Source organism: Taeniopygia guttata, chromosome 19, assembly GCF_048771995.1.
Source record: "Taeniopygia guttata chromosome 19, bTaeGut7.mat, whole genome shotgun sequence".
Taxonomy (NCBI): Eukaryota; Metazoa; Chordata; class Aves; order Passeriformes; family Estrildidae; genus Taeniopygia; species Taeniopygia guttata.
In genome coordinates, this window is record NC_133044.1 from 4,172,628 (window position 1) to 4,196,953 (window position 24,326).

The following is a 24,326-nucleotide window of genomic DNA, read 5'->3' on the forward strand; positions in this document are numbered from 1 at the left end:
GGAAGATCAGGGGACTGGCACACCTCATTTATGAGGGAAATATCTGATGAGGAGCAGATTCTGATCTTATTCTCAAATACATCCACGTGCAGGAGGGGTGTCAGCAGATGGGATGGAGCCAGGCTCTTCTCAGGGGTGCTGAGCAATACAAGGAGAGGCAAGGGCAGAAATAGGAGCAAGAGAAGTTACACCTATGAACATGAGGAAGACCTTTACCATGCACTGGAACAGGCTGCCCCAAAAGGTGGCAGATTGCCTATCCCTGGGGATATTCAGCTGTCTAGGCATAGTTCTCAGTGCTCTAGAGAAGGCTGCTTGAGTGGGGTGGGGCTGGACTAGATGACCTCCGACGGTCCCTTCCCACCGGATATTCCCGATATTCCGTGCTCTCCCACCCCTCGGGGCAGGACCGCTCTCCAGGTGTGCTGATCGCGGGCAGCACTCACCCTTCTCTCCGTCTCTGCTCCCACCGGCGCCTGGAGTGCAGCTCTCCCATCTCCCGTCCCGCCGGGGCGGGGAGGCGGGGCGGGGCGGGGCGGGCCGGGGCTGCCCGGAACGGCGGTGGCGGAGGGATGGGGTGGGCGCTGCTGGCCGTGGGGCTGCTGCTGGTTCTGTACACGCTGCTCCGGCACGGGCTGAGCAGCGCCCCGCGGCCCCGCGGCCGCCCCGAGCTGCGCGGCCGCACCGCCATCGTCACCGGTGAGCGCCGGCCGGGAACCGGGACGGGAACCGGGACGGGAACCGGGACGGGCCCGGTGCGGCCCTGGCCCCCGCTCACCCCCCGCGCTCCGCTCCGTTCCACAGGGGGAAGCAGCGGCATCGGCGCGGCCACGGCGCTGGAGCTCGCCCGGTGCGGGGCCCGCGTTATCCTGGCGACCCGCAGCGCCCGGCGGGGAGAGGCCGCCGCCAGCCGCATCCGCAGGGTGAGAGCCGGCACCGGCACCCCGGGGAACCCCCGGTATTCCCGGCCACGGGACATCCCCGAACCCTATGGCACCTCCAGGGTACCCCTGGCACCCAACGGGCAACTCCAGGACACTCCCGGGATACCCCCCCGGGCATCCATGGATATTACATGAACTTCCCCAGATATCTCCATGGGTGCCCTGAGGACACTGCCACGGCATCCCCTCAGCAGCTCAGGGATGCCCATAAGAGACCCCCCCATGACATCCCTGTGCACCCCGAGGACACCATCCAAAACACACAACAGAACATCTCAAAGCATCACATGATTAATCCCCAAAACACGCCCATGGGTACGTCCAGGTGCCCCATGGCACACCCCAGGAACGACCCCTCAGACACCCCCATAGGACATCCCCAGGCACCCCCAGATACTCCAAGGTGGGGCATACTATATGGGGCACACTGTACCACGGGGGGGCTACAGCCTCCCATGCCGGGGGTCCCAGCACACTGTAGCCCTTGGGCCAGATCCAGTTCCCAGAACATCCCCCTGCCCTGGCTGGCTCCAGCCCCCACCCAGGGCAGGGCACACCCCCGCTCGGCCCCTGGCCCTGCCCCAGGCCCCCTGTGCCCACAGGAGACTGGGAACAACGAGGTTCTGTTCATGCACCTGGACCTGGCCAGCCTGCGCTCAGTGAGAGCCTTTGCCAGCACCTTCCTGCGCCAGGAGCCCCAGCTGCACCTCCTCATCAACAACGCGGGTGAGTGCTGGGACCCCAAATCCCCTGTGCACCCCTGGGCCACCACCACAGGCTGCCATCGCCTCCTCACTCTGCAGGGGTGAGCGCCGGGGGCACGACGGAGGATGGCTTCAGCCTCCCCTTCCAAGTGAACCACCTGGGCCATTTCCTGCTGACCCAGCTGCTGCTGGAGCGGCTGCGGAGCTGCGCTCCCAGCCGGGTGGTCATCGTGGCCTCCAGTGCCCACTGCGCCGGCCGCCTGCGCCCCGAGTCCCTGGGCCGGCCGCCCTCGGGGCTCTTCTCCACCTTCCAGGACTACTGTGACAGCAAACTGGCCAACGTGCTGCACGCCCGCGAGCTGGCCACGCGCGAGCAGGGCACGCAGGTCACCTGCTACGCCGTGCACCCAGGTAGGACCCAGCTCGCCCTTGGTGTCATCTGTGATCTGCACACCTTTGTGTCCTGCGGTGGCCCTCTGTGCGGGGTGGCGTCCCGCTTTGCAGGCTTTTCACAGGGAATTCCTGCACAGGGAGCATCTCTCCCCATCAGCATCACAGTGTGGTGCTTTGCATGTGTCACTTTATGTGGTGTGGCCCTTTGCATGTGTCCCTTTATGTGGTGTGACCCTTTGCATGTGTCCCTTTATGTGGTCTGTCCTTTTGCATGTGTCCCTTTATGTGGTGTGGCCCTTTGCATGTGTCCCTTTATGTGGTCTGTCCCTCTGCGTGTGTCCCTGTGCACAGTGTCTCTTTTCGTGGCGTGTCCCTTATCTTGGCACGTCCCTTTGGACCTTGTCCCCTGATACAGCGTGTCCTTTTTCATGTGTCCCTTTGCATGGCACCTCCCTTTACACCTGTGGCAGTGCCTGGGGACAACCACAGCCGTGCCACCCACGCCAAGGCCACCCCGGCCATCTCCTGGCACGCACAGGGGGACGCCCCACACGCGCCAATCTCCCACAGGCTTCGTCAACACGTCGCTGTTCCGGCACGCGCCGCTGTGGCTGAAGCCGCTGCTGCTGCCGCTGGCCTGGCTGCTGTTCCTGGACGCGTCCGAGGGCGCGCAGGCGGTGCTGGACTGCGCCACGCGGGACGGCCTCGAGCCCCTCAGCGGCCGCTACTTCACCGACCGCGGGCCCCGGCTGCCGTGGGCAGCGGCGCGCGACGACCGCCTGGCACGGGCGCTCTGGGAGGGCAGCGAGCGCCTGGTGGGGCTGGGCACGGCAGGGGGACAGCGGGGGGGACACGGGCAGGAACATCCGCAGGGACATCCGCAGGGACATCCGCAGGGACATCCGCAGGGCCCCGCTGTGCCCACGGCACAATAAAGGTGATGGCGGTGACCAGGGGTGCCGTGTGCGTGTGGAACGGGGCGAGCGAGGGGCACCGGGCCTTGCATGTCCACCGCGGGCAGCAGAGGTGGGAGGGTGACAGGGAGTGAGTGTGCAAGGGGTGTGTGTGTGGGTGTGCAGTGTGGGTGTGCACAGCAGCACAGCCGGCTCTGCACACACACTGCAGGACACACACCCTGCCTTGCGCATCCACACAGTGTCACACACATCCCTTGCACACAGTGTCACACACATCCCTTGCACACACACAGTGTCACAATACACACACACATCCCTTGCACACACACACTGTCACACACACACATCCCCTGCACACACACAGTGTCACACACACATACCCCTTGCACACACACACTGTCACACACATCCCTTGCACACACAGTGTCACACACACATCCCTTGCACACCCACACAGTGTCACACACATCCCTTGCACACAGTGTCACACACACACCCCTTGCACACACACAGTGTTACAATACACACACACAGAGTCACACACATCCCTTGCACACACACATCCCTTGCACACACACACACACGCACACACACACATACACACAGTGTCACAATACACACACACACATCCCTTGCACACTCACATCCCTTGCACACTCACGCCCCTTCCTCACACACCGCGCATGCGCACACCGCCCATGTTACCCCGCGCACGCGACCCCCAAGATGGCGGCGCACCGGCCCGGCCCCGCCCCCGGGGCGCGGCACCGACCGACCTCCCCAAGATGGCGGCGCCCCCGCCGCGCCCCCGCCGCGCCAGGCGCGGGCGGTTGTGGGCGCGGGCGGCGGCGGGGCCATCATGGGGAACTGCCACACGGTGGGGCCCAACGAGGCGCTGGTGGTGTCAGGTAGGGCCGGGACTGAGGGGCTGCGGGGTGACATGGAGGGCACCCTGAGGGATTGGAGGTCTTGGCTGTGAGGGGACTGTCGGGGGTTTGAGTGGTCCCTGTCACGGGAGGATCCTGAGGGATTGGGGGGGGTCTCTAATGCGGGGTGCTTAGGAGGGGGTTTTGGGGGTTCTGCGATTTGAGGGGTCTCGATCACTGGGGGGTGTCTGTGTGGTGGAGCCTCATGGCAGAGGGAAGTCGGAGGGTCCTGGCTGTGAGGGGACTCTGAGGGGCTCGAGGAGTCCCTGTCATGGAGAGAACCTGTGGGAGTTGTGGGGTCTCTGTGCTGGGCTATGAAAGGAGGGGGGAATTGAGGGATGCTGGCTGTGAGGGCGCTCCGAGGGATTCTAGGAGGGATCCTTGTGGGAGGAGGGCCCTGAGCGATTTGGGAATAGACAGGGAGATGGGGGATGCTGTAATGGGGCTGAGGCTCCGGGGTGGTGTCCGGCTACAGCAGCAGCACCTCCGATGCTGCTGATGCCAGGTGATGTCAGGCACTGGCACCAGCAGAGCTCAAACAGGCTTTGGCTGGCATTGCCAGGGAACCCTCCTGTTCCCGGAGACAGGTTGGCTCTGCCAGGGAAGGGGAGCTGGGTGTGAGCATCCCCCTGGGGCAGAGCGCTGCAGGCTTGTTCCTGCAGTGCCCGTCTTCACCCATCACATCCTGCTGCAGTTTCCACACCAACACACCTGCAGCTCTGTGGTGCTGCCACTGGATGCAGGTAGTGCCCACTGGACATGGGGAATGTCACCAGCAGCTGGCTGAGGTTGGGATTAAACAAACCTGCAGCGAGATCCCCCATGTCTGATTCAACCTGTAGCTGCTTCAGTGCTGCTGCAGCTCCAGGCTGCACTTTGGCATGGACCAGGCTTTGTGCCGGCAGGATTATTATTAATTCATTCTTGTTAGATGAGTTATTTATTGTTAGGTGATGCGAAGGATGGAAGCTTCACTCTGTGACAGACTGAGGCCCACTGCAAGGTAATGAGCACCAGCAGAAAATGCATGTGAACATCAAGGATGTGCCTCTAGTCACAGCTTTGCCACGCTTGCAACTATGTTATTGTGGTTTTGGAGCCCAAGCCTCCAGCAAGCTGTGGTGGATCTGTTATCAGTTCATCTCTCTTGGATGACAGACCTGTTGTGGGAATTCCTGAGGAGATGCCAGGAGCAGGCTGCAGTTCTGGAAACAATTATGCCCACACTGCTGGTGGCTTCTAAGGAGTTACAAACCCCACCCAGCCACTGCCCAGAGCAGCAGTATTCCTTGCAGTTTTCCTGGTCTGCACTTCCCAGTGGGATCCTAAGCTGATGCTGTGCTTCCCTCCAAAGGGAACTCTGTCAAAACTGGCACTGCTGGGTGAAATGCCACATTCATGGGAAGATTGAGAAGCTGTGCTGGGATGCCCTTCGGTCTCAAAGCTTGGTTTTGCTTCTGTTCAGCTCTGGAGTTTACAAAACACAGCTTCCAGGATGAGCCAGCAGGAATTTGTAGCATCTGCTTGCAGTTCCAGGCGTGATGCTTTTCCACAGCCAGGAGTGGAGAGCCCAGGACACTCCTCGTAGTGCAGCTGCATTTTGGGAAGGGAGCAGAGATCACCCAGGGTTCTGCCAGTTGGGATGGGGTTTGGAGCTGCCACCAGACTAGTTTTCCTCAGCTGATGCCCAATGCAGTCTGCACATACTTGCTGAATCCTGAGGGCACCAGCTCACAGCTCTGCAGGGCCCTGCAGCTCCTCTGTGCCCGTGTCCAGAGTGACTGCTGGGGCATTAGTGAGAGGTTGTAGCTACAAGACATTGAAATTCCAGGAACTTGACCCATGTTCCTTCGGGGAAAAGCAGGGAGGATCTCGTGGGCCAGCATTAATTTGTGTGATACTAAGCTGGATTTAGGGAGAGAGGGGAAAAGAAGTAGAAACTAATAATAATTACCATTAAGCCAAAATAATATTAAATTAATTTTAGTTAAATTAATTTAAATAAACCAAATATTATTAGAGGCAGGCTTTTGGCGTTCAGTCTTGAATTGTCATGTGGTGGTTATCTGAAAGACTTCACTTGGTGGGAAGGTTTTCTTTATTTATTTTCTTTACTCAGCCTGTGCCCCAAGGCCTTTAGTCCTGGGCCTCCCCTGGCTGTGGGTTTTTCTGAGGAAGGTTGTTCTTTCTTTTCACTTTCTTGTGAGACACTCAAGTTCCTCCAGTGCTCAAGAAGCAGCCAGCTGTGCCTTGGGAACGTGGAGCTCTGTAGCCTTATTTGGGAAGCTGCTTCCCAGGCAGAGCTCAGCACTCTGCTGGCACTGCTGTCCTTCCCCTGCTGAGGAACACCAACCTCCTTCTAAGAAACTGCACTGCTGATCGATCCATCTGTGAATTGTGGAGCCCAGGATTTGTAAGGATTCTCCCCAAATTGTGGGTCTGACTTTTCTGGGAGATTCCCTTGGTGCAAGGTCTGAGGAGGTTTTGGCCTGGCACATCACTGAACCCACTCTGAGCACAACTGGAGCTGGTGGAGTTTTCAGGGAGGTACACAAAGTACCTGTTCATCCCCATATCTGAATGTTCCCACCAGCCAAATAGGCTGTGAAATGCTGGGTTTGGGTTGCAATCTGGTTAGAGGCAGCTTTTGTGGCTAAGGGTCGATGTGCTGATTTTAAATACAGCTCTATAATATTTCCACAGTGTCACAATAAGGAAATCTGCATTTATAGTGGCCATACTCATCTAATAGTTACCAAACAGTGTTGCTTAAATCTCTACACTTGAAGCATTTTCCTTCTGGCTGGCAAGGGCTGCAGCAGAGGAGCTCTGAGGGGAGCACCTGGAAATACATGACAGGGAAAGTGGGCACAGCCCTCCCTATTCCCATGTTAGAACAAACTGCTACTACAGCAGAAGTTTAGGGAGTGAAAGGAGGAAAAAAATCAGGGGAGTGCAACCCAGCCAACCCAACTTTATCTCCTAGGAGACTATTGAGACAAGTGTGTTGCTTGTAACACCTACAAGAAGACAAGTGGAGGTATTTGCCATGTTCAGCTAATCTGATTCCTCCAAGGTGAGCTGAAATCAGCTTGAGAAATATGCTCCAGCCCAGTTTCTTAAATTTTAGTTTGGTGCAACACTCTTTGGGGCTCCTTGATGTCTGTCAAAGAAAAGGAAGAACTAGCAGTTAATTCTAGTCTTGTGTAGGCATTTCCTGCTGCATGCCAGCAGTTAGGGGTGTGTAACCCTTCCAGGGCTGGTCTAAGCTCTTCCATCCGGTTACTGCATCCCTGTTACCCCTTCAAGAACTGCTCATGTGCTATTTTCATGCTACTTTTCTAATTGAAAGCCTGAAATAAGGATTTCTTGAGGTTCTTGAAGCCCTTCCTGCAAGAGACCTACAGTCCATAGTGCAAGAAGGAACTGGTTTCTCAGAAATTATGAAATTAATATGAAACTTCCTGGAAGATCATTGCCAGGGAACTTGACAGTAGTTCACTGTTCAGCTGAAAGAATTTATCAAGTAAGTTCCTTGTTTTGGCTTGGATAATGGAATCGAGAATGTGCTTATTGAATTTGCAGACTGAGCTGGGAGTGGGTTCGAGAGCTTTGAAGAGCTGGATCAGGATCAAAACAAACTCTGGAGATTGACCCAATGAGCTGAACAAAACCCAGTGCAGTTCTGGAAGGAGAAATGTAAAAGTTACATTTAGGTGAGAAGAGTCCATGAAAATGGAATGAGAAGGTCCAGGCCATGTCCTGTGGAAAGATGTGATGGGCAGTAAGAGCCACCTGAACCCTCACACTGATGCTGTAATTCCAGTTCTTCAGCCTCAAAAGAAATAGGAGCTCGTGGGAAGGAGCAGGCAGCTTCAGCTGGGTCTCAGGAGGTTTTGCCCTATGGTCATACAGTTCAAACTGTTTTCCAGGGTTGTGGTTCCACCTCTTGCACCAGGCAAGCCACGCAGGAAGCTTGCAGTGGCACTGGTGGTCACCTGCCAGGTTTAACTGAGTGCTCCTGCAGATTTTGGTTTGTCATTTTGGCAAGCCAAAACTCTTTCCCCGTGGTTGGTTTCTCACTGCTTGTGATGCTCAGGGTTTGCTCAGAGGGCAGCATTGCAGCTGGTCATGAGTGCTCAAAAGGCCCCTCAAAATGGCAGCTCAAGGTTTCCCTTGTCATGTGCTTGTTAAATCTCCAGGACTTGCAAACTACCCTTTGGAAAGCCTGTTAGGAGGTGGAAAGCCTCAGACCTTTCCTTTTGGTTTCCAAAAGGAATTTTGGGGAAGTATCTCAGTGATTTTGTTCTGTAGCTTCATTGTTGTCTTCTCCGAGTTGCTGTTTACGAGATGAGTTATTAAATGTATTTTTAAACTCCCTCTATAGGATTGTTACTCATTAAGTCATTTTCATATAGATTACATCCAGAACAAGATAGCCAGTGTAATCTGCTTTCATCTTCTGCAGTGACCATCAGAGGCTTTTATGGATTCAACTCAGAACCCTGCATCTTTTTAAATTAATTTTTATTAACCTTGTACCATTTCTACATGAACAAAGCCTAATTTATACACACAGTGAGGCCTAAAAACCAGACACTGGCTTTAGTCTGGGCCCTGCTCTAGGATATTATTTTCTTTATGCATGCTTTTGCCTTCCTCTATCTCTGCATTATCTTTTGTCAGTAACTGCTTTCAATTATCAACTTTTTCCTGGTCTGTCTGGACTCAGCAACCTGTGTACCATGACCTGATTTTGGAAAGCTCACCACTTTCTGCCAGAGAGGTAACTTAGTGCCCAAGTTACCTGGGAGAGCAAACACAGAGCTTGTTCAGATCATCCCAGCTTTGATGTTTTGAACCCTGTGTCCCCAAAACTGTTGAGACTCATGTTCTTCCTCACTCACTTCCTACATCTGCTGAGAGCTCCTTTTATCTCCCAACTCCCAAGCGATTAATCTTATTTCATAATAAAAAAACCCAACCAAACAGACAACGTACTTTCTCCTGGCTCTGGGAATTCTTGCTGGAACATGGGACCCCTTCATTGGGAAGAGGCCAAGCTGGCTGGCAGCTCCCTGGCTATGAATCCTCCATTTGTGGCCCCGCACACTGCCCCGGAAGAGGCACGGTGGATGTTTGTGGAAGCGACTGTGAGACCCAGTCTGCTGGAACAGTGGGCGTATTATAGCTGGGAAAGGCAATTTCTCTGCCAAATCTCATTGTGCAAGAGGGTTTATTCTTCAGCCTAGCAAAGATTTTGCTTTGTTGGTTCCTTTTTCACTTGCAGCCTGAGAATTGAGAAAGAGGTGGCAGGACTGCCATGGAAAATGAGCCCTCAGCTTCTCAGCCTTGCCAGGATGGAGCTCTGCTGCGCTCAGACGTCCAGCATGTGTGAAAGCAGCTGGCTGGCATCCCACTCTTCCTTAATGTGTTCATTTTTCCTGGTTTTTTTAGGCTTTGAACAGTTTTTGACATATAATCTATCTCAGTAGACCATACTCTGCAGCTGTGTTGTGTAGCACCGGGAAGCAAATGTGGAGCTTGTTTTGTGTGTGATACTAAATAAGGTATTTCCTTGCATTTCCTACAGAAGAAGAGGAGCATCTGTATGGAGAGGCGCTTTCCTGTAACAATGGTTGGTTTAGGGTGCAGAGCTTTCTCAGGATATTATTAAGAAAAAAATAACAGAGGTTCAGTAAAGCCCACATAGACCCTGGGAAATAAAATACCTTAACATGTGGTGCTGCTTTTCCTGAGTGCCAGGAACACCTCCCTTCCTGTTCTTGGAAAACCAGGGCCTGGCTGAAAGGCTGAGCTAACCGGGCTGACGCCCTCCAAGAAATGTTAAAGGCGTTGTGGTTACTGCAGGATGTTGTGTCATCAGCTTCTGTAATGTTTGCCTGGCTGAAATAGCCTTCCAGCTACAGGAAAAAGCTACCCAAAGGCTAGCTCAGAGGTGACAGGAGAATATTCCTCTAGGCTGTGCAGCACAGGAGATCTGAAAAAGTGTGTGAAGCCTTTCCCGTTTGCGTTTAATTCTTACTGAAATGCAAGGGTGAAGAATTGTAGATGGGCAGATCTGCTGGTTTGTCAACCACTGCATGGAAGCCAGCGAAGCAGGCAGTGTGTGGCCAGTGTCTGGAAGCAGGCAGTGTCTGGAAGCAGGCAGTGTCTGGAAGCAGGCAGAAGATGGCTAAATGCTGGGGGGCTGGAGCAAGGAGAGGAGGAGAACAAGGACAGTCGCCTCCTGCAGTCGGAGAGCCCTGCAGCACACTGGCCTGGATGTGTGCTGCTTCTGCACTTCATTTTGACCTATGGAAGTGATACTGGTCATTCCTCTTGAAAGGGCTGCTGGCTTCATCCTTGTACCTTTCCCCTCCCACAGCCCAAAGCTCCCAGAGCCACTCTGTTCTCTGCATTCCTACTCTTCCTCTGTGCCGGCTCTGTCTATGCCTGCATAGATCTATCCCGCAGGGCTGGAGCTGTCTGCTGCTCTGTTTATACAGCACTCGCCTTGCTGAGGCCCTCAGGCACTGCTGTAGTAAGAGTGATTATGGAGAGCAGCTGGGAGAGGGAATTCTGGCTCACTCTGCCTGAGAGTCAGCAGCTCCCAGCCCTGGTCCGAGCCAGGGAGCTGCAGAGTTCCTCCCTTCCCAGCCACGAATCTGATCACTGACAGGGTGCTCTCTTGAAAGGCAGCAGGTGTCTTGTTCCTTAAATCAAAGATATGAAAACCCAGACAGCATCTTCCAGCTTCACCGGGATCAAATCTTAAATGTGTCAGAAGAGTTCTGGAGGCTGCCTGAATCTTGGGCACATCCAACTCTGTGATGGACCATCAAAGCATCAAACGCTGTGCTACTTGCACAAGCCAGAATTAGGAGGTATTTTTTGGGAGCTCAAAGGTTCTTTTCTCTTCCAATGCTGATTTGAGAGCTTCTGTGGGAATTTAAGGGTGGTGTGAGGGAATGGAGGTGGATTTCATATGTGGCTTTCCGAAGCAATTAACATCACAGTGAAAGATACTGATATTGATTCTGGTTGGTAAAAGGGCTTAGCAAAACTAAAATACAGCCCTGGTTTGACATACAGATATTTCTGTGTGTTACTGTTGGTCACAGTGAATGATACAAATACTATTTTCCAACTTTATAAGACAATTCCAAAAAAGGTTGCCTTGGGAAAACTACCATGTGAAGCCCATGGAGAGGAGGAAGAGTAGGAACTCCTCTGCTTGTAAGTTATTCCCTGTCCAAGAACACATGTGTAATCCTGATGTCTCTGTGTTCTCTGCTGTGCTGCAGGTGGCTGCTGTGGCTCTGATGAGAAGCAATATGTGTATGGAGGCTGGGCCTGGGCTTGGTGGTGCATTACTGACACCCAAAGGTAAGGAGACCCCTGTTATTTGTGGGCTTTTGGAGTGGGAATTTGGCAAAATCATCCCAGTGGGGCTGTCAGCAGTATTTTTAGGAACACTGGATCAGGCACTGTGTGTGAAACCAGGGATGAGCATCAGGAGTTCTTTGCTGGCTGTTGGCATGGGGACAGCTGAGTGCCACAGTGCAAAAGACACACACAAAAAAAAGAAATCACATGCTTTCAGCTGGATTGCTTTTCAAGCGGCCTCTATGTCCACAAGAGGAGCCAAGCTCTGCCCAGTATGGCCCAACCCCTCACCCAGTAACAAACCAGTTCATGGCCTGCAGTGCACCAGTGCCCCCCTCTGCTCCTCAAGTCTCTCTTTGTAAAGATCTGCTGACTGCTGTCACCTTGGGAGCAGACTGTTCCGATTTCAAACCACGGGATTTTCTTTCTCTCCCTTTCCTCAGCTGTGGATTTTGCTTGCTGCTGCTTTACAGTCTGGTCTCTGAGCTGACGTGCTGTGGTAGTGCTGCTGTCCTGCTAATACAGCTCTTTGTCTCTAGGATCTGTGGGAATGCTCCAATACATCCCTCATGCTCACTGATACAGGTTTCCCCTGTCTGTGAAAAAAAAATAAGAGGGAAAAGGATAAAGACGTGACTTTTGAGTTTTACACTGAGTAATGGCCAGAGGTTGTAGTTAACCCTTACAGCCTCTTCCAACCTCTTTTTCCTGTACCTGTGTTGTCACCAGCAAAGTGAGCATGTGGCTGCCCTCACTCTGCACAAGATGGGAGGTTGGAGAGGAAGGAAAAGCCCAACTTGTGGGCTCAGTATTTAAGGGCTGCATTTGAGCCAGACAAGCTTCATTCCCAAATTTTTGTGAGATCTTGTTGAGAGAATTGTTTATTGAACAAATGATTCACACTTCTCCTCTTCTTCTGTGAGAAGCACAAAGAGCAGTACAGGACCTTGACCTGCCCAGTGCAGAAGATCAGACACATTTGGGAGGCTGATTTGTTAAGTTAAGGATAGGCTGAATCCAGGGCCAAGAACTGGATTGCCAGGAACGAGCTGTTATATGATAGAGGGCTGGGCATTATTTAGCAAGTGGGACTCTTGACAGGAATTCCAGCATCCAAACAAATATTCTGCTTTAAAATCCATACCAGTTCGTGCCGTGGGATGTGGGGCTTACGTCTCCTTTCTCACATGCCATAAGCTGTGCCCCAGATGGAGCTCGCTGCATTAACATGAAGAGTGAGACAGACTTCCTTCTCTGAAATTAGGACATTTTTTCCTGGAACTGCCGGTGCTGCAAGCAAGAGAGACAGGAGCAATTGTGTTGCTGTCAGCGGCATCCCGCCAGGTAGCATTAACCTGGGAACAAAAGGAACAGTTAGAACTGGCAGGCTGCTGGGCACTTATCCTGCTGCAACCTTGAGCACTGGGGAAAAGCAAGGGGAAAAAATGCTGTCCCTGTTTAGGGGTCAGAAATAAAAGCAGTGAGAGAGACAGTGTGGTCTAATATGCCTCTGGGGAAGCCAAATGGTGCTAATTCAGCTTCCCAGGACAGCACTTGGAAGTGGTTTCTCTCCTCAATGCTTTAGCCAGGGGTGGGTAGCCAGGTCCCTGGTGTTTTCATTTATCTTAAATACTGACATAGAAGCATCTAAATTATTACCAAAAGGAATTTTTCTGTGTGCAAAGATTACTTCAACAGAGAACTCCGGCTGACACCAGGATGGCACAGTTTTGTGTGCAGGGGGGGGACAAGCCGCCAACCTGTTTATCCTCATTAAAAGAAACTGCTGGATGCTGTAAACTCCCTCCCGTGACCAGGGAAGCTGATTATGGAGCAGGCAGTGGGAGAAAGGCAAACTGACCAGGGAAAAGCTGAAACCTGAAAGTCTCGTCTGTCCTTTGCAACGAGTGTCTTACTCTCTGGTAACTGCTCTGTGTATTTGCTGTCCTACCCTTACTCCTCCCTGCTCAGAGTGTCTTTGGAGGTTTTGACCATCCTCTGTCGCTGCGAGAATGTTGAGACGTCGGAGGGGGTCCCACTGTACGTAACAGGGGTTGCACAGGTAATAATCCTCCAGCTTCCTAAAACCCTGTCTCTTTATCCCTCTGTTTTGAGCAGCAGCAGCAGCAGCAGGATAACATAAAAACTAATGGTTTTCTAACGGGACAGCTGAAATCTCTATAGTCTCCTCTCCTTCCCCTTCTCCAGCACTTGCTCTGTGGCACTCCACAGTTCATGGGTAATGCAGACAGGTACATTCCTGGCAAATTCCAAATTCAGCATTGCTGTACTTAACATTTGCTCCTACTGTAACCCTTTCCTTGCTAGCACTGTCTCCACTGGGGGCTTGGGGGAGAGCAGAAGGGCATCTGGAGGCACACTTTTGTGTGGAGGCACAGGCAGGCCAGGTTGGATTCTGTACAGCATTTGGGACAGGTGGGAAGGCAGGTTTTGTGCCATTTCAAAATTGCAAATGTGCCTGGCTCTGCAGTGTTGGCTGTGGATTCCCACTCAGCCCTTCTTCCTCCACATGGAGACTCTGCCCATTTTGGATGTTGTCACCTTTGAAAATACAGCACAGAGACCTCAGATGAATTGCAGCACAACAGGACTGGCTTTATGAACCAGTAATGACTAAATATCCCAGTGAACAGAACTAAGAAGCAGCACAGTTTGGAAATTAAATTCCAAGTCTAGATTAGGCCTTCAGAAGGCTGAAATCCTGCAGTGTCTGATTAAAGCTGTGAACACATGGCAAAAAATGCCTGTGCATGTCCTGGACAGTAGGATGTGCTTTATCAGCTCTCAGTTTGCGTGCCAGTTTAATTAGGACAGTGGCCAAGGCAGGCACAAACTTGCAGGGATAGGTTTCAGCACTTCCAGCCAATCCTAAAGCAACTCAGCGTGCACACAGCAGCCCAGGGCAGCCCCTTCATGGTTCAGATGTTTGACCTGATGTTCACTGACACAAACTCTGCCCCGTGGCTCCCTGTCCTGACTCCCAGCGTCTCTCTGGCTCATTATACAGGAGCCAGGCTTGGCTTCCTGGAGCAGAACCTGCCACAGCCGAAGATGTCTCTTGTTTTACCAAATTGTGACCTGCCAGCAGATTGCTGGGACTGACCAAAGTACCTCGAGCCCACCTGGGGTGACTGAGACAGCTCTGGAGCTGCAGGATTTGTTCCTGGGTGCCTGATACTGTGCAGGTGCGGCCACAAAGAGCTGGAGACTCATTTCCAGAGGTGAACCAGGTCAGGGGGTAGGTCTGTGGTAGGGCTGATCCAGGGCTTCTACAGCATCAGTGTCAGGTTCTGCCAAGCACCAGCATTCATGTCAGTTCTGTGCTGTGCTTTCAAACCAGTGACACCTCCCCGTGCTGCCATGGCATTGGGCAGCATGGCACAATGAGCCTCTGACAGAGGGCCCTTTGGGGTCCCAACCCTGCAGCTTCTGGCTCCTCACTAACCCAGCAGGAGGGAAAGGGCCACCAGGTAATTTCCAGTCTGGATTCCACCCTTCGATTATAAATTACCTTTGAGCATTATCTGAAAATCTATTTCTTGGCCACAATGCCCTGTCTGTCTCCAGTCACAGATGTGGTCCCTTGGCTGCATTCTGTGCCTGCCTTGCATTACCTGTGATGAGTGCAGCAGGTAGCCCGGGGCAGGAGATGCAAAGGGAAGAGCTGAGTGTGTGTAACGTGGAAACGTGCAAATATTTTACGTTTTTTGGCAGGATTTCCCTAGAGATAATGACGTTACAGCCCAGGTGTGAGGACGTAGAGACGGCGGAGGGGGTAGCTATAACTGTCACAGGTGTGGCACAGGTACAGTAACTCCAAAACATCATTTCAGGAATGCATGTCTCTACCTTACATCTGGTTTTCCCTCTGAAGAGGTTGCTGTTGTCCAGGGAGAGAAACCAGCTGCTCTGGAATAAATCTTTGTACCAAATCACATTGTCCTTGTTGGTACAAACACTCTCCAGCATGTTCCATTTGGTGAAGGGGGTTGTGACTTCTCCTTCTCTGCCCAGAATTAATTTTTTTCTGGTGTCTCATTTGTCCACATGGCAAATGAGGCGTGTGGGGTGACTTGATGTGTTTGTGGAATGCTGATGTGCTGTGGTGCCCTTGGAGCTGTGTGTGACCCCACAGGACTGACCCATAACCTCCTGAGATGGTATCGAGCATTTTATTCTGTTGGATTATTGTTAGCACATGGGCCTTGTAATTCTTCATGGTAAGTTAAAGCTTGAAAAAAAAAGAACTTAGTCCCTCCAGGCACTAAAACTGGCATGTGAAATTTTTGGCTGGAATTGAAGTTTTATTCTCTACAGCTTTCTTCAAATGTAAGAACCTGCTTTTGCTGCTTGTGGCAGCACACCAAAACCCTGCACTTCTTGGAGTCTGAGGTCTGCTGTCCTGGTACTGTCTGTCCTTGGGGCCAGGTCCTGCCCTGGGTAGGATGCTGGGAGGGGGATGTTAGTTTTCGAGGGAATTGGCTCCTCAATTAGGCAGCTGGATGCTGTGATTGAAAATTACTCCTGACAGCTCATTCTGAAGTTGAGTGTGCAAACCAAGAGTGGCTCTCAGTGCACACAGGGATGTGGTCCCTCTGTGTCCAGGTGTGTTGTCACAGGACAAGTGGCTGCCACATTCACTGTGGGGAGCTCTGGAGCCAAGGGGATCTGTTGAGTGAAAATCCCTCATGGACTCAGCACCCTTGGTTTCTATTTTTCAGTACTTTATATCCATCTTTCACTTAGTTTCCACTCTTGATATCTATTTAGTTGCTAAGGTGTCACATAACCCCAGTGGTCTTTGCATGGTTGGCAAAAATGTGTGCACCCATTTCTCCCTTCACACTCTTTTCCTAAATCTGTAGGCTTTTCCTTCTGTATTTGGTATTTCTCTAAAGCCAGCATTCCCTTTTGTCCTGGTTTTGGGAAATCCTTCCTGCAAAATGGTCTGGTAGCAGAGGGCTGGATCACTAGGTGCCTTGATTTGAAAATGCAGACCCCAGTTCATCTCATTCATGTTATTCTCTCTTCTCACTGTTCAGTTTTTCCACTGACAGTTAATTTTAAAGCTGTGATCCAAGGAATTGTCATACAGAAAGCAGCCTCAAGGCTGTTGGGGATGTGCATGGCAGAGATTACCTTAATTCTGCAGAAGTACTTTTTGAGGCAAACATTTTTCTGTTAAGAGCTTGAGCAAAAAAAAAAAAAAAAAAAGGAAAAAAAACCCAAACAAATTATTCCTAGAGAAACAGCTTTTAAAGTGTTTGCTGCAATGATAGAAGTGCTTAATGTGCATAAGGATGCTGTTCTTTTCTTGAGGAGGGATGTAATGAGTGCTCACCAGTAGCCTCATTCCCATGTCGGCTGGGATGTGCTGGGCTCTATATCCTTCTGTAACATTTTCCTGAGCCTCCAGCTAATTGGATTCTCTGTGCTCACCCCTCACTGCGAGTGCAGCTGGCTGGAGCAGGGTGTGGTGGCATCGATCCTGCACAGGGGATTGCTGGATGGAGGCTCTCTGATCCCCTGCCAGCCGAGGGCTCTCCCTCTGATGGGAATGACATTTGAGTGTCGCCGTGCCCTGCCTGAAACCCTGCAAAACACGCTGAGCACAAATTGCTCAACTCTGGTTTCTTTTGTGCAGCCTTTGCTTTGGAGGTTGGGATCTGTATTCCGTGCAGAGCCAGGCTCCCGTGGGCTGGCCAGAGCTCACCAGTGGAGGCTGGCTGGCTTTATCCAGAGCCTGAATCATTCCTTGCTCCTAAGTACCACAGGGATTCTCCTAATGAACATCCTGCCCTGTGCTTTGTCCTCCCACAGCTCCTGAGGGTGGGGATTGTTTGGAGAGGTGGAATTGCTGGCAGATGCTCGCCATAAATGTCGCTGCTGAGTCTAATTGCTTTTGCTACTTGCAAAAATCTCCCATTTGCTGTGAGAGGAGCCTCGTGCAGGGCTCACTCCTGGGTGCAGCTCCAGAGCAGCTCTCCCAACTCCTTGTGTGGGAAGAGCACACTGCTGGCCTGGGGTGTAAGGACAAGAAAAACTACTGCAGAATTGGCCCTGAAAGGACCCCAAGAGACTTCGGGGACAATGTGGAAGAGGATTGCCATGCTTGCCTGAAGTTGTTTGACATTTTGACTGGGAGACCTGGTCTGGGAAGCAGCAGTAGGAAACAGGCTCAGCCTGGGTTGGTTGGGGCAGGGTTGTGGCAGGTGAGTTTTGGCCAGCTCACACTGTCTAGCATGGTCCACATCCTGTCCCCTTAGAAGATGACAGTCAGTCCCAGTTGTCCTGCTCTCTGGCAGTGCCTGGGCCACGTGCTGCTGTTTGGCTCTGGAGGGATCATTCTGTGTGTGTGGGCTGTCAGACAAGGCTCTCGAGGAAGACTTGTGTTGCTTTTGCAGCTGAAAGTGCTAGAAGGTATCAGGATGAGGTCTGTAGCCTCTGAATCCCTCAGTCGTGTGCACTAGGACCCTCAGAGGGCCCCTGTGCAACATCTGTGCCTTGGAAAACTTGGAACCAGGTCCAGACAAGGCCCTTGGGGCAGGACTCAGGGTGCCACCAGCTCCTTGTGGGACAGGAGGCACTGCCCAGGCCAGCTGTGTCCATGAGAGGGTGCTGTAGGATCCAGAAAGCTGTGTGGCTGCTCTGGACCTGCTCCTTCTCTGGTGCTGCCAGGCACAGAATGTCCCTGTGCCCAGCCTTTGCCTGAGCCCTCAGACTGGACATGGCCACTGGGAGCTGTTGTCTTGGTGGGTTGCACTCCTCATAGCTGGGTGTTGTAGAGCACAGATCTCCACTAACACACTCCACAGGGATTTGTAATTCACTTTGCCTTTAAAAAACAGCCCTGTGGCCAGCAGGACCATCCTAAGAACCTGGCTTGGCTGGAATGGGGGCACTTTTATGCCTGGCTCTGGTGTAAGAGAGGTGAAAACATTGCTGGGGTGGCTGTGTCCCAGGTCTGGGGATTGTCACCAGACTGACCATGTGGAGCAGAACAGCCAAGTCCTGACCGTGGCACACTGGGGTCATTGCAAAGGATGTCTGGAAGCTCCCAGTTACAGGCAGGACAAACCAGTGGCCTTATTGTCTCATCTCTCCTTCCAGGGAACACTGAATGGAACCCTTGCTCCCAGGCTGCTCTTTGGGCATGTCAGACTCTTTCTTAGTCTCTTGTCTTTTTGGGCTCAGAAAAATTCATTCTAGCGAAAGAGGAGGAAGAGGAAGGTAACAAAATGGGTTTTGGCCAGAGGTGGTTAATACCCAGCTTTCTTCTGTCTCTGGTGTTGGTGCAGTGGCTAAACTGCTGTTTCAGGGTTTTTTGTAGGGTTTCTGTTGGTTGGGTCTGGTAGGGCCAGGCTCTGTCCCCACTGCTGAGCACCTCCACGCTGAGCTGCTGTCAGGGTTTGGACAGCACAGAGAGCAGGGGCTCTCTGGCTGGTCCAGTGGCCTGGCTCAGCCTGGTGGCAGCTCAGTGTGGTCCCTTGGAACATCAGGAGCACGGGGGCCTGGCAGCCTGGTGGTGGTACTGCTGCTTCTGCTGCTGCTGCTGCTGTGGGGTGCCTGCACCTCCTGGACAGGCACCTTCAGTCCCCTTGGTTCTGTCTCCTGTCTCTAGGTGAAGATAATGACCGAAAAGGAGCTCCTGGCTGTGGCCTGTGAGCAGTTCTTGGGGAAGAACGTGCAGGATGTGAAGAACGTGGTGCTGCAGACTCTGGAGGGACACCTGCGCTCCATCCTAGGTATGGAGGGGCTCATCCCCTGGAGGCATCTGGAGTGGCTTTGTCCCTTCTCAGCTGGCTGGTCCCAGCAGTATCGCTGCCCCCACGCAGCCACACAGGACCTTCCTGTGCTGCCTGCAGAGGAGGCATCTCCCCTCCAGCAGCTCCCTCTGCGTGGCTGGGCCTTGTGATAAATGAGTTTTCGGTGCCTGCAGTGAGAGATGTCTGAGTCCCCAAGGGCCATAGGTAGCACGTGTGGGTGGTGGTTGCACTTGTGAGACTGAGATGTTGCTGTGGCAGAGGATTACACCCTTGTGCCCAGGCCTGAAGAGACTAGGGACAACAAGGATGTTGCTGAGCTTAGACCCACATTTTTGTGTGTTACCTGTTCCAAATAAAGTGCTTCACCTTCCTCCCCTCTGCAGGTACCCTGACAGTGGAGCAGATCTACCAGGACAGGGACCAGTTTGCCAAGCTGGTGCGGGAGGTAGCAGCTCCTGACGTGGGTCGCATGGGGATCGAGATCCTGAGTTTTACCATCAAGGTACACCCAGATGTTGGGCACTGCTCTAGGCAGGGCTGTAGGAGCAGCAGGAGAGAGCCTGGCCCTGACCCCCCTGCTGCAGCTGGAAGGCTGAGGCTGACAGCCTGGCCAGCCCTCCGGGAGTTTCCATGACAGCCGCCACAGCATGTCCTGTATCCAGGCAGCTGGGCCACGAGCAGCCGGGTAGCTGCCTCTGTAAACAGGCTCGTGGGGAGAGCTGGCTGATAACCCAGCCTCCTGGGAGGGAGGGAAGATGTCGGGATGGCCTCCTTCTCCCTGCCCTCCCTGTTTGTTTGGAGCAGCTGACGTGACGCGTTCTGACCCTGGCCTGACCACTCTGAGCTTCAGTGGGAAAGGGAGCAAGATGGAGTCACTCATTTGAAGTGGTTATGACTTATCTCCCCTCCCCAGGATGTCTATGATAAAGTGGATTACCTGAGCTCCCTGGGGAAGACTCAGATTGCAGCTGTCCAAAGGGATGCAGACATTGGAGTGGCAGAAGCCGAGCGGGATGCTGGCATTCGGGTGAGTCCAGAGACATGCTGAGCTTCCCTGGAGCAGCCTTTTCTGCTCCAGCTGCATGCCCTGAAGCTCTGCTCTCTGTTCCCTCTCTGCAGGAGGCACAGTGCAAGAAAGAAATGCTGGATGTCAAGTTCTTGGCAGATACCAAAATAGCAGATTCCAAACGGTCTTTTGAGTTGCAGAAAGCTGCCTTCACTGAGGAGGTGAACATTAAGGTGAGAGTATCCCACAGCCCATTGCTGTTCCCTGGAGGGTCTGTGATGGTGTTGCTGACTCTGGGACTTGTCAGCTTCCTCCTCCTGCATCTGTTAGGAGAGCTGGGGGTGGAGGACCCAAGTCTGTGTCACAGTGAGCTCCTTGCAGCAGATTCCTCTCCTGTTTGCAGCAATTCAGTGGATCTTGAAGAAGAAGAAAGGATGGGGAGGGTTGAACCTGGAGCTGATTTGGCTTAAGTGCTGTGGGAAGAGCAGTAGTGAGGATTGGGATGTTACCACTGGGAAAAGGTTCAATAGCAGGAGTTGTGTCTGGTTTTGGGGTCCTTATGTCTGCGTACCCGAGTTCGTGGCCCTAACCCCTCTTGTCCTCTCCCCCACGTGCAGACTGCAGAGGCCCAGCTGGCCTACGAGCTGCAGAGCGCCCGGGAGCAGCAGAAGATCCGTCAGGAGGAGATCGAGATCGAGGTGGTGGAGCGCAAGAAGCAGATCGAGGTGGAGGAGAAGGAGGTGGTCCGCATGGAGAAGGAGCTGGTGGCCACCGTGAAGCAGCCGGCCGAGGCCGAAGCCTATCGCATCCAGCAGATCGCTGAGGGCGAGAAGTGAGTGAGCACAGCGCTGCCCTCAGCCCCAGCTCCTGCGCTCTCTGCAGGGATCCGGGCTGCTGCAGGGCTGCATTTCCCTTTCCAGGGTGAAGCAAATCCTCCTTGCTCAGGCAGAGGCAGAAAAGATCCGCAAGATCGGAGAGGCCGAGGCTTTCGTGATCGAGGCCATTGGGATGGCGGAGGCTGAGGGGTTGAAGCTGAAAGCAGAAGCACTCCAGAAGTATGGAGAAGCTGCCCAGCTGTCTCTAGTGCTTGATGCACTGCCTGAGGTGAGGAGGGGGCAGCTTTCCCCTGCCCCAGGTGGGCTGGTTTCCCAGACTGGGCTAGGTGTCCTGGGCACAGAGCAAGGCCCTGTAGGGACCTTTCCCAGTGAGCTGCTGAGCAGTTCCTTGACTCTCTGCTCACCCTGCTTCTCCAGATCGCTGCCAAAGTGTCTGCTCCCCTCTCCAAAGTGGATGAGATCGTTATTCTCAATGGAGAGAAAGGCAGCACCATGTCTGATGTGAACCGTCTCCTGGCTGAGATCCCCACCTCCGTGCGTGCCATCACCGGTGTGGATCTCACAAAGGTGAGCTGGGCACTGGCAGCTGCTCTTAGGGCACAGGGAAGTGCCTGGAAGCTGTCAACCTCCCAGGGAGCCTCTCCTTCCCCAGCCCTGACCAGCACAGAGTGCAGGCAGTGCCCTGCCTCCCCCTCCTGCAGCCCTAACAGCTTCTCTCTTCCCCTCCTGCAGCTTCCTCTGTTCCAGAAAGCCACCGAGGCCAAGGAATGAGGTTGGCCAACCCAAAGCTCGTGAATATCACTCCCTGTTATGCACTCGGACATCAACTGCCTTCAACACATGGGAATTCCTTTTATATCAAAGACAATCCGAGTTTCGTTTGTAACTGGTGCCTTATTTTGTAGGGCCAGAAAGATGCATGTTCTGTCTGCTGCTCTTTTTATTCCAAGGCTGAGAGAGGATTTATTTTCTAATTAACTTTGTGTTGTCTCAGGCCAATCCCATCCCCAGTTATGACTGGCAACTTGTCTGGTGTTGCAGTCCCTGTGCCTTGCTGTTTTCTGCCCTGGGGTGAACACCTGGGACGTGGAGCAGAGTCTTGGGATGGGGAGTTTTAGGAAGAGGACCAGGACCCCCCTCCCCTGGGCTCCTTGCCCTCTCTCAGTGACCCTCCTGGCCCTGTCCCAGCCCTGCCTCTGCCCACAGCTGTCCCTGTGGCTGGCTCTCCCTGTCCCTGTCCCTCAGGACCCCCACAGTGCCAGCAGCCCTGCCCAGGCTGGCTGGGTGGCAGTCACCCCCCCAGGAAGGTGACAATCCAGCAATAGCAGTGGGTGCTGCTCTCTCCCATGCTGGTTCCCCTTGGGGACTTTTCCTCACAGGATCTGAAGCAGGGAGAGCTCCAGGGGTCAGAGGGAGTCCAGCTCGGGCCTGGTGCGATCTCACCGCCACGAATACCAAAAAGCAGCACTGTGCCAAAGCCACCCATCCCCTGAGAGGGCAGTGAAGCCACTGTGGCTGCTGTCCCCAGCTGCTGTGACACTTCCCAACCCACAACTGCTCAAGCAGAGTGGTGGTCAGAGGTGGGTGGGGGACCAGCTGGACACTGAGGTGGGGACAGGCTCCTCCAGCACAGCCTGTACAGCTGCCCCAGCCTCCCTCCCTTCCCCTGCCTCTTACGGCCAGTGGCTTTGCTGCCTTGTGACAATGTGAAAGACATTGTCCCCCGTGTGTGCCAGTCCTCCCCACAGTGCCACCAGCGCCCTGTGCTGGCCCGTGCCCCTTCCCTGCCTGTCTCAATGCCTGTGTTCAGTGTGGCTGGCACAGTTCAGTGTGTGAAGTCAGCCTGGCACTGCTGGGAGCGGGGGCATCCTGCACCCCCAGCTCAGTGCCCCTACCCCATGCCATGGGATGGCTGCAGGTCCCTCCCGGTGCTGTCCTTCACCAGGAGTGACCCATGGCGGGTGTGCAGGTCCCCCCCGTGCCCTCCCTGCCGCCAGGGGTGGGGAGTGGCGTTATCAGCCCCCGGCTTGCGCTGCCCGTGGGCGGCGGGCGCGGATCTGGTGCTGGCCGGGCCGGGCCCTATCTGCATGTGGCTGCCACCCCACTGCTGCCAGATAATAAACCCTTGTCACCTCCTGCCTGGGCTCCGTCTCGTCCTTCTGTCCCACCCTGGGTGGCTTGGGCTGGCCAGGGAGGGCTGCTGGTCCAGGAGATGGAGGAACAAGGTGCCAGCTCACACTGCTCCTCCAAGGCTCCTGGCAGCTCCATGGTCACCGTGTCCCCATGGGCGCTGTGTCCCAGCACTCCTCGGCATGAGGGATGAGTGTGGAGCCACATGCAGTGTGAGCCCAGGAGGTGACCTCTGCAGGGCACCCCAAAGAGTGGCACCCTGGGGTCTGGACAAGGGCTGGCAGGAGCTGAAGGTGCTGTGTCACAGCAGCCAGGCTGGTGACAGCAGCTCATGTCCCCCTGCCCTGCCACCCTCCCAGCTCCACACACCCTTCCCTGCACTGGGGGACAGCAGGGTGGTTCTGGGGGTACCTGTCGTGCTCGAGGTGACCAGTGACAGCCAGCATGGGGGGCTTTGCTGCACTGCCCTCCCTGGGGAAAATGGTTTTTTTTGTGCCCTCCATGTCCCCTCAAACCCAGGGCAGGACAACAGGCCCTGTCCTGTGTGTCCTGCAGGGTGGCCCTGCAGATAGGCAGGGTGGGGACAGCTCTGCAGCTCCCAGTGCCTCCTTATCTGGCGGCAGGCACGCTGCCCTGGGGCAGCCTGGCTGCTGGGAGGGCTGTGGCACTCTCAGGGGTCCCCTGTGGCACCTGGGGGTCCCCACAGCAGCTGTGGTACCAGCCTGGGGGACAATCAGGCCCCTTCTGCCACTGTGGGGTACAAGGCCACAGGGCAGGGCTGCCCTCGAGCGCTGAGCAGGCAGCAGGGCTGGCAGCCAGCATGGAGATAATCCCACAGGGACAATCCCTGGGACTCACCTGGAGCTGGCCAGGCTTGGGGGACTCAGGGACACTTTGCCCGTGTCACTGCTCTGCGTGCTGGGGTGCCTGTGCCACAGTTTGGGGAACACTGGGGGCTCCAGGACACTCCGGGTCACAAGAGGGACCAATACAGGGGGTCCCTTGCAGCCCCCAAGTCCCAGCAGCCACATGCCCTGGGACAGGCACAGACCAGGGCTTGACCCTGTGCCCCCTCCTGCCAGGAGAGTGTGGGCCATGCTGGCCCTGCTCCTGTCACCCAGAGGGGACAGCGGGTCCAGGGACACCTTGTGTGGCAGGGCAGGGTCCCTGATAGCCGGAGCTGCTGCTTATCCGGACCCCGAGCACACAGGGGATTATCACCTCCCCCCAGCCGATTTCCAGGAATGCCAGCCTGTCCTGGAGCAAACAACCGGCACAATGGGACAGCGCTGGC

The 24,326-nt window shown here is 54.2% G+C and overlaps 1 protein-coding gene across 5 annotated transcripts; it reads left to right on the plus strand.

Moving 5' to 3' along the window:
• Window positions 1–526: 526 nt before the first annotated feature.
• FLOT2 (flotillin 2) lies at window positions 527–23,040 on the plus strand. 5 transcript variants are annotated; one of them, XM_072937249.1, is made up of 14 exons: window positions 527–699; window positions 805–923; window positions 1,547–1,670; window positions 1,748–2,059; window positions 11,192–11,273; window positions 15,009–15,099; window positions 18,916–19,039; window positions 19,444–19,562; window positions 19,974–20,087; window positions 20,180–20,299; window positions 20,684–20,898; window positions 20,987–21,170; window positions 21,320–21,469; window positions 21,635–23,040. In XM_072937249.1, the coding sequence occupies exons 1-14, from the start codon at window positions 573–575 to the stop codon at window positions 21,671–21,673; spliced, it is 1,920 nt and encodes a 639-aa protein (XP_072793350.1). In that variant the 5' UTR covers window positions 527–572; the 3' UTR covers window positions 21,674–23,040. The 5 variants fall into 5 exon arrangements, with proteins under 5 accessions (XP_072793350.1, XP_072793351.1, XP_030143765.1 ...); XM_072937250.1 differs by lacking the exons at window positions 527–699; window positions 805–923; window positions 1,547–1,670; window positions 1,748–2,059 and adding exons at window positions 3,712–3,866; window positions 13,245–13,313; XM_030287905.4 differs by lacking the exons at window positions 527–699; window positions 805–923; window positions 1,547–1,670; window positions 1,748–2,059; window positions 15,009–15,099 and adding exons at window positions 3,713–3,866; window positions 13,245–13,335.
• Window positions 23,041–24,326: the final 1,286 nt, after the last annotated feature.